Source organism: Acyrthosiphon pisum, chromosome A1 (assembly GCF_005508785.2).
Source record: "Acyrthosiphon pisum isolate AL4f chromosome A1, pea_aphid_22Mar2018_4r6ur, whole genome shotgun sequence".
Lineage (NCBI taxonomy): Eukaryota > Metazoa > Arthropoda > Insecta > Hemiptera > Aphididae > Acyrthosiphon > Acyrthosiphon pisum.
The window spans coordinates 93,440,756-93,454,180 of record NC_042494.1 but is presented as its reverse complement, the minus strand read 5'-3'; the positions used below and the strand labels follow the sequence as shown (position 1 = coordinate 93,454,180).

Sequence of the window (13,425 nt, the reverse complement as noted above, 5' to 3'; positions counted from 1 at the left end):
TACAAACCGCTTTTATAATTTAAACCACATAATCTTATTATATTATATTATTACTACTGCACACGTATGTTATTCGATTGACTTACGCATGTCGTTTTTTTCCCGTCTAGACAAGTTGGACAGCTCGTTCTCCAGATCGCGGAGTTCTAGCATGTCGAGCTTAGACAACATCACCACGGAGTCGATACAATGTTTGACGTTCGGCGATTCGTACACGAAGAAATCCGGTACCTACCTAATGAGTTTTTCGAGTACCTTCTCATATAATGTCCTCCTTCACCACACCACTAGATCGCCACTACGCGGTCACTCCTCTTCATCCTCCCGTTCCCGTCCAAAGCTTTGTTCCTCCGCTATTATAATTCTTATATATATATTATTATTATATTGTTGACTCTGTGTATAATTTTCGCATTTTTCTTTACGCTTTCGTTTCAGATCCGTCTAACTTCCCGACCCTCTGGATAGGCACCAGCGTGGGATCGGTGCTCACCATAATGATCAATCTACCACCCTCCGGAGAGCCCAGGACCACGCAGCCCGTAACCGTCGCTCCTTGTGGTGAGTTTTTTCCTTCTCTTCTCTCTCCCCCTCACTCGCCCCAGCCTATACGAGTACGAATTCGCTTTGAAAATATCAACGCTTTTCGTCAGTTGACGAAATCGTATTTTCATATCTTTTTTTTTGTTTTTTGTTTTTGGTCTGTGTGTACTATTCATTTCCGGCAACGTCACCCGTATGTAGGTCATTAGATTCGCCCCGGATAATTTGCAGATTAAATTAAAACGGAAAAAAAATTGCAAATATAATAATATGCGCACCGTAATCTGATTACATCGTTCGTCGTATATAATACGTATAATTGTCGAGCGACTATTAATGCTCCGAATGACGCGAATAATGTTCTAGTGTTTTTTTTCTTTTGCGCTGTTTTTGTGATCGTATTTACAAGCAGCACTCGAGACATTAAATACCATTTATTGCGTATATACAAATAGGACGTATACTGCTGGAAAATATATATAAATTTATACATAATAATATATACTAAACACAATACACCGCCGTGTATTATATTTATATATTAAGTTAATCGGTCCAGACAAACGCACAATTTAAATCTCGATTTTTATTTCGCTCGTTCTAAATGTATTATATTTTGCAATCTGTTTCAATAGGTTTTGCATATTTTAAAAATGTTTAATTGGTAATTTCGACTCACTGTTTTATATTCACAGACAACTGAGACGTATCGTATACAATGGATATAAAATATATTATAATTTATCATGTTTAACATCCCATCTCTTTACATCTTACTTTGTTTTTGAGTAAAAAAAAAAAACCTAAGACGTAACTCAAATACCTAAAACGTTATTTACGAAATTAATTACTCTTAAAACTTTTCTTTTTGAAATTACTTTAGGTTCACTGAACTAAATGAATACTTGCATAGAATTTTAAATTATTTGAACCTTTAAAAAACAAAAAATGCTTCATCAAAAAACTAACGTAGTAAAGTCTCTAATTCTACAATAATGTAGGTATTTTAATAATTAAAAGACTGTATTATTGCCTTTATTTTGTACATAATATATAAATAATAAATACATTATATTGTGCTTTTATAGGACATTTTTTGTTTTTCTTAATGCGTACTTAATTACAAATCGTAAATTAAGAATATAAAATGAAAACAGTTATCGAGTACATTCGTTACTGCACTCGTAAGACTCGCGATATTTAATTAAACGATAAACTCTAAGCTTGCAGATTTTATTGAACAATATGAATATAAAACACATAATACAAAAGTGTAATAATAACAATAAACGGCGTACGCACTTAAAACTGCGTGAATAAAAGCAACAACACGATTTAAAAATAAAAAAGGAGTTGCGCGATAATTTTTCATTTAGAAAAGTTTAGCAATTTTCACGCTAAAGCTCGATCGCCAACACGTAACGAGCACTCCCCAGACAGAAAATGTTTGACTAAAAATATTATTATAATATTATCATTACAAAATGCTGTCTGGACCAATCGGTACGAAAATCGTTTTCAACCGATGGACGACAAAATATCTTATAATACATTTTAATATCATATACGTTTAAAATAATATCACAATAAACCGAATCGGATATAATATATGTGTGCGAGTGGAGTAGATATTATATATAGTGATTATTTGTGTAAATATTTCGGCCTGATCGGATGCTTAAGTTCGAAGATTAATCGTGTCGGCAAACAGACCGTATAAGACTATTTCAAATCGTCTTTAAGTCTGTCAATCTGGTATATATCTGTAGGGTCTTTCGCAGACGCACACGATGAAAGGCTGCACACATAAACTTAAAATCCTTACACACAGCTGCGCAATGGATACATTCAAAAAACTACACCTGGTCAGTCTTTTTATCTGTCAAAAGTATAAAAAAAAAAAAAAGATAATATATTAATATTGTATTACACTGTGACAATACTAAAAAAAATGTATTACAATATATGAAATATTTTAGCGGTCGCTTTACATACCTACATTTTGAGAAAAACTATAGAATTTTCTCGGTCTATTATTCAGATAATTTTATATATTATATAAATAACGTAAATTGCGGTGAATCGTTCATAATTATTCATAATCTTGTACTAAAATGTTTCGTTTTGGGTATGATAAATTTAAAAAAAGTAAACGTAATGATAGCGTTTCTATGACTCAACATTTTTTTTTCTAATCTCGAAAATCTACTTAAGGAAATGAGAGTGTAGCACTCTGATGTAAACGGATAGATATTATGTCTACATGTACACATTTCGACTGCTTATGCATTCGGTGTGTTCAGATACGGCGCCGTTCGTCTCGAATACCCAAACCACTGTACGAATTTACGACGGACATTTCGTTTTACGTTCCGATTTACATAAACCTATATATATATCGATATCGAAGGTGCAAAGATATACATATACGCTCCGGTCTGTTCTTAACCTAACCGTACTCGCGTAGTCATCCGTGTATCACCACAGTTTAGGTTATTACCGCGTCGAACCACATTTGTCCGTATATACAAATGTATGAATTGTTTAAAACCGTTGCCACTTTGATTCACGCGCAGCAATGCTCCGGCTAGCGACGTTTCCAAAGGATAAATTGTTTTAATTTTTGCGGTTTTTTTTCGCACTTATAGGTACGATATTCAGACTGAAGGGCGGAGTGCTTACCATGTCGTTCCTGGACTGCAACGGCGCATTAATACCCTACGCGTACGAAGCGTGGAGAGACGAGGGCCGAGACAAACAAAGTAAACACCGTTCATCATATAAAATTATATCATATAACAAATTGTCGCTCGTCGCCCGAGGTCGTGGCGCTCGCGGAAACATTAAATCATCGGCCGACCTAACCGAACGCGACCCGACCTGACCCGACCCGACCTATATATATACTAGCTCGGCTATATAGATCGTTTCGGGGGGGGGGTTATTTTTTCATATACATTTTTTTTTGCGATTCGACATAACTGTATGCGACGATAATACTATTATATACCCACCTACTTATACGTAATTACTATAATGACCCGGTCGTGTTGCAGAAACGCCGACCAAAAACTCGAGCGGGCTGAACCGCATGTCGCCGGCGCTGACGGGGAGCTCGGAGAGCGTGTCCAGCAACCCCGGCGGTGGTGGCGGCGTCGGCGGTTCGGGCGTCGCGCAGCTCCAGCAACAGTCGCAGGTGTCGTGCGACCGGCAGTTCGTGACCATCGTCAGCGAGAAACAGGTCAGGGTGGTGGCCCTGCCGTCGCAGAACTGCGTCTCCAAATATGTGATACCCGACGCCGACTTCATGGTCAAATCCGAAGTCATATCCATGAAAGGTAATCCCGCCGGCACTCCAGGTATAGTACCGGGTGTCCGTCTGCGGTGTAGAGTGGTATGGGCATATATCGGGGGTCGGAGATAAGCAGCCCGCGAGCCAAGTCCGAGCCGTGGATAGGAAATAACTTGACCGCCAAGAGTATTTATTTTTTTTAATGCTGGTTTCCCCGCACATATAATAGCTGATGTTTGATCTATTTTCATGTTGTATTTGGATGTATTTTGGCTCTACGTATAGGGGAAACTCAATTCCCCAAAATGAGACCACCGTGGAATTTAACTGCGGACCCCTGGTATATAGGTTCCGGACGATCGTCCGGAAAAAAAAAGGAGTTCGAGGGAGAGACGAACAGCTGCTGCAGCTTGTAATGATCGTTGTCGATCTCTGAAACAACGTAAACGGGTAACGCGTTATGCATTCATCACCGCGGCTCTGGTATAAAAATTATATACATTTTTTTCCGTTCAGTCATATTTCCACGTCGTAGGTACGTGATTTCGCGTATACGTCCGAATCATATTATATCCCATCGAGATGCGCGTACACTACAGATTGCTGGTGACACGATAGAACGGATCTTTTTTTTTGGTCACGTCAAACTGAATAATATAAATATAGGTACCTATATATTATATTGGCAACATATTATTTTTGCGTGATACCGTATATCCGGTGGGAGCGTTAACTCCCCGAAAGTGTGGAATTCAATTTCAAGTTTTCAATATTAAAGTTTACGCAATAGCGCGTGGTTTTTATTCTACAAATCCTCCCCGAAAGTCCTTTTTTGTAGACACGGTTTTGTATCGCCGCTATCGATAAAAATATCTGACAGTTATATAATATCTATAAAAAAAAAAAAAAATACTAGAATATATATGACAATGAATTGATCTCCCGGTTGAACATTATATTCTACGACCTATGCTGCAGAGTCGTCTACTGCACATTGGCTACCTATCGTAGCGATCGTCGACTTCAACTCTCTTATCGCGTCGCTCAGACTGTAAAAACAGCTGAATCTCGACCTAATCTAATATTATGCTTATGCTCGCTCGCTGCACGCTTCCTGACTCGATAAATTTACTGTCGTTTGCAGATAGCGTATGCCTGGCGTGTTACATATCCAACGGCCACATAAACATCTACAGCCTGCCGAGTCTCAAGGTGCTGGTGGACGTCGACTTCCTGGCGCTCTCCGATCTGAGGTAGGTACCATGCGGACAGCGACGATGTTATCGTCGCGCGCTCGTTTTATTTATCCATTCCCTTTCTGTTTCGATTTTGGTGTTTTCTCCAATAGGTGCGCGTTTCACGAGGAGACTCGCCGAACCTATACATATACCTATACCTATACTTTATAATAAATCGTATATTATATTGAAAAGCTCGTAGGTACCCATAATATAATAATATATCGTCGTCGGGCCTGGATTAAAGGGTACGCGTGGCACACGAGGGTAACATTTTTCGTTTGGATTTATAAATATATTTTATCACGAACGTGTGTGACGATGTCTGTTGGGTGGGGTAAAATCAAATGGCGTTTTATTTTCGGGCCCGATCGCGGTATACGATATGCGATTATAATATAAACACATTTCGCTGTGTATATACCCATATTATGTACCTATATATAATACGTGTGGGGCGAATGTGGTTGGCGACGCGCTGCGAATTTTCGACGTTCGTCGTACATTTTAATCGCGATAATGTTATTATTATATATATATACCTATAATACACGCGGTCGTATGTCATATTTTTTTCTCGAAATTAATAAAATGCCATCCCGTTGAAAAATCGGTTTCGGAAACAGATTAAGCGTAGTTTCAATTTCCTGCTTTTTACCCGGCCAAGGAGAAAAAAAAAATCGATGCTTAAGAAATGACTACAACCCGCGGGTAATATATATATATTTATTTATTTTTCGTTTGGCGCTGAAATGGCATTATGCCAAGTCGACCGCGTCGAAATGACCTTGTTCGTTTCACTCTCTGCGAATATCATTACTTAGTATATTTTAAGGTAAAGATATCGTATAGATAAGCGTATTATACGTGTAATATTATATGATGTCGTCCATGGTTATAAAACGTGAGGTGTTTTTTTTTTTTATTCGATTTTCTCAATACCTCCTACACAATTTTTTTTATATTTTCTCCCAAATTATTTACCATCTCAGAACGATTTCGATGTTAAATATTCCAAGTTCACCAACATATATTATACCTATTGTGGTTTAAAGGTTTCAATTCAAATACGTCGATTTTATATCGAAAGAGGTCGCGAGGTTTCTACAATTTTTTTATTGTTACTCCATGTTTTATAATGGACTTATCATTATATTATTACGTGCATATTAAATACCATATAATAATAATACCTAATAATATTGTATACCACAGTGTATAGTATTTTTATGATATATTATCATGACAACATCAAACACAATAAATTATGTGCGTGTGATGGTTACTATTTGATAATTTTTAGTACTTATTAAATACATAATTATGGTCAGTTTTACTTTGAGACGGTCATATTGTGATAAATTTACCGTGACCGTCTATGAACTATAGAATTATTTAAAAAAAAAAAAAATACTTAACCATATTTGGTTATTTTTCGCCTCGGACAATGTGTTTATTAGTGTTTATTATCTCTATGGTTTGTATTGTGGCCAGTTTTCAGACCCAGAAACAGGGCATAGTTGACCCAATGTTATCCATATGGGGCCAACAGATGTTTGTCAATGAAGACACTGACCAGTAAGTCGTGAACACTAGGAACGCCAATACAACGTTACACACATACACACACATGTACATACATACACACTCACTCTCTCACACACACACACACACACACACACACACACACACATACAGACAGAACACACATTATACATGTCAGTGTATATATAGAGACACGAGCTGTTAGACGGTCAATACTATAATATAATACTAACTAGTAAATGTGCATAAATCAAATGCCATTTGATTAGTACTTAAACATATTTTTTTTGATGACAATTTCAAAATGTATTTTCTCGCATGTCTTATTAATTATTATAAAGTGGATTATACGTAATTTTTTTTTCTTTTGATAACGCGGACATTTTCACCACGAATACCCGTCTTACTAACCAATTTTACCCGATCGTCTATATTAATATTAGACGAAGTCAGATCGAATTTTAACGCGACAAAAATATCAATACAATAATATTATATATCTTGTAAAACCGATTTATCTGTAATACAAATACAAAAAGCGCATTCACACATAAATATTGTTAGTATCCCCTTCGACGCCTCTTTTATTTTACATCACACAACTTTAATATTTCAATTGTTCCGTTCCAGTAACCCGATGGTTTTGATTTTATCAATAGTGTTATTGCATTCTCAGCGACAAGTAGGTACCTACATATATACGCATGTGTGTATATACTTCAATACTTACTTGTACAGTTGTATACAACACTTTTAAAATGAAATTTATTATTTTCACTGAATTCGATTTCAAAACAGAATACTGTTACAAGCGTTATAAATTTATAATATCGTCTGGAATTTGCAGCCCGTAAATTCTACGTCAATGTTACACGTTGGTTTTTATTGTTTTTTTTTTTTTTATTATTAAACTTTATTGGACGATTTCATTTCTTAATACAGTTGCTACACCTTCTAGATTATTCATACGTCAATAGTTATTATATTTACAATAGCCGTGAATTCCGTTTGTCTTGAGAGTTTAATTCGAACTTTGAACCTAAATATATATATATATATTTGTTTCGCTGCATAGAAACCTTATTTGGCGAATAAAGTTACGATGCTTATCATTTAATGACGACTTGCGTATATATTATCCAAAAAGTTTTCATACCACGCGTAATATACCCATGCATACCCCGAACCGTATTATTACAAACATCAAAGTTTTGAAATAATATTAAAATGTTCACAGTTCACCCCATGTATAAATGTATGAAAAAAGAAATAATGATTTCATGTCCGTGTCATTAATGTAATAGACCACTGCAATCTAATATAATTCGAGGGAGGTATTTTCTTGACAGCGCATACGAGATACATAAAAATGAACCGATATATATATATATATATATATATAATTATATAGTATATATTATATACATATACTGTATTGTAGTGTAATCTTTGAAGACATCTTGATATTACAACCTTTTTGTTGACCAAGCCATCACAGACACTCGTACCGCCCGTGATACATGGCTACAATAACATACAAACATTATATGATATACAATATACATATATACGGTATACCCGCCTCCCCCCAAGTACGTCTAACGGCTCGGTCCTGACACAAATGTACAGTAACACACTTGCACTTAGATCTTTTCTGGTTTTGATTTACCTTCAGATTTACCCTTGACCTACCTACACCTAGCTATACCGTCTCCTTTGGCATGGATACCTAACCCAATAACTCCGTCCCGTCCAACGGCTCGCGCCCAAGTGAACGTATAACCTACATATATATATAATGAAATGCAGCTGCATTATGTGACGCTCGGCTTTTTTTGACGACCCTTTACCCCCACCCGTGTACGGCTTTTCCCGTCGTTTTCATGCATCTGTTCTCGTGCTGTTGATTGAATCCAAGTCCATTTGTATTATTATACATGTACGCTATTTTTGTTTTATATTTTTTGAACTGAAATCAAATTATCGTCGGAAGCTTTATAATGCTTCCAGTGCGTTTCAAAAGTCCGGGTGACAACCTTGGACTATGGATTTTCCGAGATATTCGGAAATCCCGGAAGTTTACTATATCTGAAAACGCCGGTTCCGGAAATTTCTCGTACATATATATATTAAATATTTGACAATGTCCGTTACGGATTATCGCCGGACTGCTGAAACGTACGAATAAATTACGAAAACAATTTTAAAAGAACCATTATATTATTGATTAATATTATTATTATTATTATTATTATTATTATTATTATTATTATTATTATTATTATTATTATTCTGGTCGTGCAGCACGTTAACCCCATGCTTTAATATAACAATCATTTTTTATTTCAATTTGTTTTTGTTTTGCATGAAATTTTCAAACTTGTTTATCTATCAAAACATTATATTATATATTATATAATATAATATTACCTAGCACTCGACTGTAAATATTGCAACAAGCTATCTGATTTGGTTTTTACTAGGAAACTATATCGCGACCAAAGTCTAAATGAAACGAGGCTATCATATTATTATATACTATACACCAATCACTCACCCTAACATAAGTCTATAATCTTCTTAGCTATATCTGATATCCTATGTTATATACTTTCAATTCCCGTTAACCTTCAAACTATTATCGTGCACGTCTTCGAAATCCACAAACTCGTATACAGATCGATATACAGTCGTTGAACGACTGGGCAACATTGAAAATATTTAACGTGTCTGACCACACGACAATAATTTATAATATAACTACACATTTCTTACGAGTTTTTGGATACATTGCGAAGACCCTCTATCATTTGCACACCAAACCTATATTTTAGAAAAGCACAATAAATATATATATATATATGTACAAATACAACGGAACAGGATCAAGGCGCTCCTATTAGTTCTCGCCGAATAGTAAAAAGACTTAACACATATTATAATAATTGTATATATTATATTATATTTTACGAGCTAAACGCATATAAATATCATACTTGTGTACAGTTAAACAAATCAATCGTGTGTGTACTACTACACAGCATTAGTCATTGTGTCGAGTGTAATTTTGTACAAAGGCCACAACGAAAAATTAGGGTTTTCGTTATTTTTCACCAAATATATTTATTATAGTCTATATAGCGTCTGTAGAGTTTTTTTTAAACATTTTTTTTATTTTATTTGTTATTCTAATATTAATATTATTGTTATTATTATTGGACACTGGCAAATGTATAGAGTGTGAATATGTCCTGAGTTATTATTTTTTTTTTAATACTTTTGTTTTGTTATTATTATTATTATTATTATTATTATTATTATTATTATTGTTTTTTGTTATTATTATTTTATCATCTTTTATTTATTTTTTCAACTACGTCTCTACGTCATATACGGTCGTTAACGTTTATGTTTGTGTGTATATTTCTATAGAATTGCCAAGACGTTTTGCTTCAGTAATCGGGGGCATGGACTGTTTTTGAACACGCCGTCAGAGGTGCAGAGATTTTCCGTTTCCACCGAATTCTGGTGAGTCGTATTTATTGTGACGGCGTTTTTTCCCTTGACATAACACAATATTTAACGGATGTTTTAGCCAAAGTCTACCGGAAATGATGGGTGAACTGTTCCAACCGCACGAGATGCCCGAACCGCCTAAGCAAAGTTTCTTCATTGGACTCTTTGGAGGTGGCTCTAGATCCATCGACCGTGAAGAACTGTGTATGTGACATTTCCATTAATTAAATACATTTAGAATAACGACACCCACCCCTAACCTTTTACTTTTTAACCACATACCCACTAACATACCCCACAAGTAAAAACGCTAATGACATGTTATATTTTAAATGAATATTACATAATATATATCATGACTTCGCGCGTCGTGGACAATTTTTAATTCTATACTTTAAAAATTGAGTGCAATTTTTATTGCTCCGAATGATATTATTGAATTTAATAGGTTGGATATTTTATTTCAGTTTTTATGAATCAACTCTTCATACCTACTGTGATTAATATTATCTCCCCATGTGCGTAATTGTTAATATAGGTAAGTGCCTATAATTGTTATCGTGATCTGGATGGCATTATTTCGTAGATCAGCCTACGTACTGTAAATGTATACCTGCTGTAAATCTTGACCAAAGACATAATATTATGTATTATTATACATTATATACATTTCAATCAGATATTCCGATAAAAACTCGGTGGCTTATAAGATTGTGTTCCGAGTGCGTGGGTCCGGCAACCGAACTAGTCTCGGGTTTATTCGTCCCTGCGATTTCAACGTTATTTGTGGCGATTTTGATCGGACGTAGTTAAATGCGTAATTTAAGTTATATACGTTACATAAAATATCAACACATATAGTTCTTTTACGAAATATTATTGTTATAATAAATGCTTGGTGCAGCTATACCGATGGCTGAATGATATTGCTCGAATCTGTAAATTGCAATAATATATGTGAAATTACTCTGATTTGTATCAACTGTGCATGTCGCTTGTAAAATCCCTTATACTTTTTGCCTTCGATCCATTTATTCTTTCGAGCAATTACTTTTAGAAATTTCTCCGCAGCGGTGGTTTTATTTCCTATTTGCTCTCTTGTCTTCATCAATCACTGTTATACCGTCAGTAACATCAAGCACTGTGGTTTCTTTATTTCAGTTTTCTGGGTTAAAACGGAAGGTTCGAATTTATGGACTAAACAATATCGATCAACGTGTGTTTTTTTTTATATTCCTTCTCATCGCGATTTTGAACTGAGGAAACGATCTCTCTCCCTTGTGTGTACTGTATATATATATAATACATATGCCTATAGACAGATGTCCGGTCCCTCTGAGTAATTTTCCGATGGTCGGTGATTTGACATTTTCGTTGATAATCCAATAGACAATCGACCTAGACACCTATAGTAAACGTTCAAAGTAATTGAATCCGAATCGAGATTGAAAAATAAATTAAATTGATGAAATATATTTTAACAAAAAAAAATAGAGACGCAGTATTATACGTTTAGGTGCATCATTTATCAGATATAATCGTAAATTTAAAAATAATAACTATTCTCGAAGCGTTTTAATAACAGTTTCCTTTTTTCATTATTATTACTGTCTATAGAATATGTACAACATAACATATTTTATGTAAATAACTGTAGCGAAACATACTTTCCATTTCAACTAAAATGGGTGGAAGCCAAGATATGACTACATATCAAACTGTTAATACTCCAAATACGGTTTACTTATACCTTTGTTTATACCAATATATTATAATATAATATATAATAATAGGTTTATCAATTTAAAACTATTGTCCTTTAAAAAAAATACCCCCCCCCCCCCCATGACTTAGCTTTTCTTCATTACTATTATTTATTGGGGTTTTTCGATGTGTGTTTTTGGACAGTCGGCGAGTCGACCAGCGGTAAAGCACCGAAACTCGTGGCCAAACTCGTACCCGGCCCGTCGGCCCAACTGGACGCGCTCGGAAACCGGGCGAGCACGGCGGCCAGTGAGATATCGAGAGCCCATCTATTGGCCGTGGAACGTGGCGAGAAGCTCAGCAACCTGGAGGACCGCACCGCCAGGATGATGAACGAAGCCGAACAGTTTTCCTCCAACGCCCGAGAGCTGATGATGAAGAACAGGGACAAACGATGGTATCAACTGTAGACCCGCCGATTTCATGTTGTTTCTCTCTCTCTCTCTCTCTCTCTCTCTCTCTCTTCCTCAGTATATATATATTCTCTCCCCGCCCTTTCTCTATCTCTCTTTTGTTCTCTCTATAATACATCTCTATATTTACACAAATATACACAAACGCATTAAACAAAAAAGTCACCCACACACAAAAAAAATCGTACTTAAGGATCTTCCAAATAAATTTTCTCTGTTAACAGATTTCGCTTTAAAAATAAAATTAAAAAAAAAAAAAAATAATTTCGCTGAATATTCTCATAATATAATCTTGTTGCCATCTAAGTAAACGTAATGTTAGACATTAATTTAATATTAAAGTGGTTAAACATAGTCTAATATATTACCTATATAAATAGGTATGTACATATATATTATATATATATATATATACATATTACATTATACAATTCATCGATTAAATATTATTTGCGATTTTAGTCGACCGCGAGAACATAATAATATTATTATGTCGACACGCTGGCATAATAATAATATACCATCCCATTAATATAATAGTATTACGTCGAGGAACACAACAATCGTCGCACGTAGGTAACCTGTTTATTCGCTTAGTGCGTTAATTTCGACCGAAATATTATACCACTCATTAATAATAATAATATGAGTATATGTATATATGAGTGCGAGTACATATACATTATATAAATTGTGTAATTATTATTTTAAGGATAATAATAATATATATCTACTCATTAGTCATTTGATTGCATATTTATATTGTATTACTCTTAATATAAGATTAAATCAACATAAAATAAAACGGGCTGTGGTTGTAGTAATATAAGTAAGGTGTATTTAAGTCATAAATATATTAAATTGATAGTTTCTTTATATATATATTTATACAATATATATAGAGAGATAATAATTCGCGGTTCTTACCATATGTGCTTATAAGTTTATAACGATCGTGAGTAAGGAAAATCAAAACTAAACAACAAAAAAATCTCAATAGGTACTTAGATTTCAATGCCCGTCGGACGTGTTTTTATAAGAGCACACCTATCCTATGATAGGTTACTCGAAAATCGTACAATTACCATCCCGTGTGTGTGTGGCAGACCGTTTG

The 13,425-nt window shown here is 34.8% G+C and overlaps 1 protein-coding gene across 4 annotated transcripts in view; it reads left to right on the top strand.

Moving 5' to 3' along the window:
* Window positions 1-12,579, top strand: part of LOC100159393 (syntaxin-binding protein 5) — a 149,488-nt gene extending 136,909 nt beyond the window's left edge. For 2 of the 4 annotated variants that reach the window (XM_008184503.3, XM_008184504.3), the window contains exons 14-22: window positions 111-227; window positions 439-561; window positions 3,192-3,305; window positions 3,600-3,881; window positions 4,980-5,088; window positions 6,568-6,651; window positions 10,051-10,146; window positions 10,214-10,338; window positions 12,043-12,486. In XM_008184503.3, the coding sequence (XP_008182725.1) occupies window positions 111-227; window positions 439-561; window positions 3,192-3,305; window positions 3,600-3,881; window positions 4,980-5,088; window positions 6,568-6,651; window positions 10,051-10,146; window positions 10,214-10,338; window positions 12,043-12,308 (1,316 nt within the window). In that variant the 3' untranslated portion in view covers window positions 12,309-12,486. Of the gene's footprint in view, window positions 1-110; window positions 228-438; window positions 562-3,191; window positions 3,306-3,599; window positions 3,882-4,979; window positions 5,089-6,567; window positions 6,652-10,050; window positions 10,147-10,213; window positions 10,339-12,042 lie in introns of all 4 variants that reach the window. The other 2 variants (XM_001952635.5, XM_008184502.3) reach the window with 2 other exon arrangements.
* Window positions 12,580-13,425: the final 846 nt, after the last annotated feature.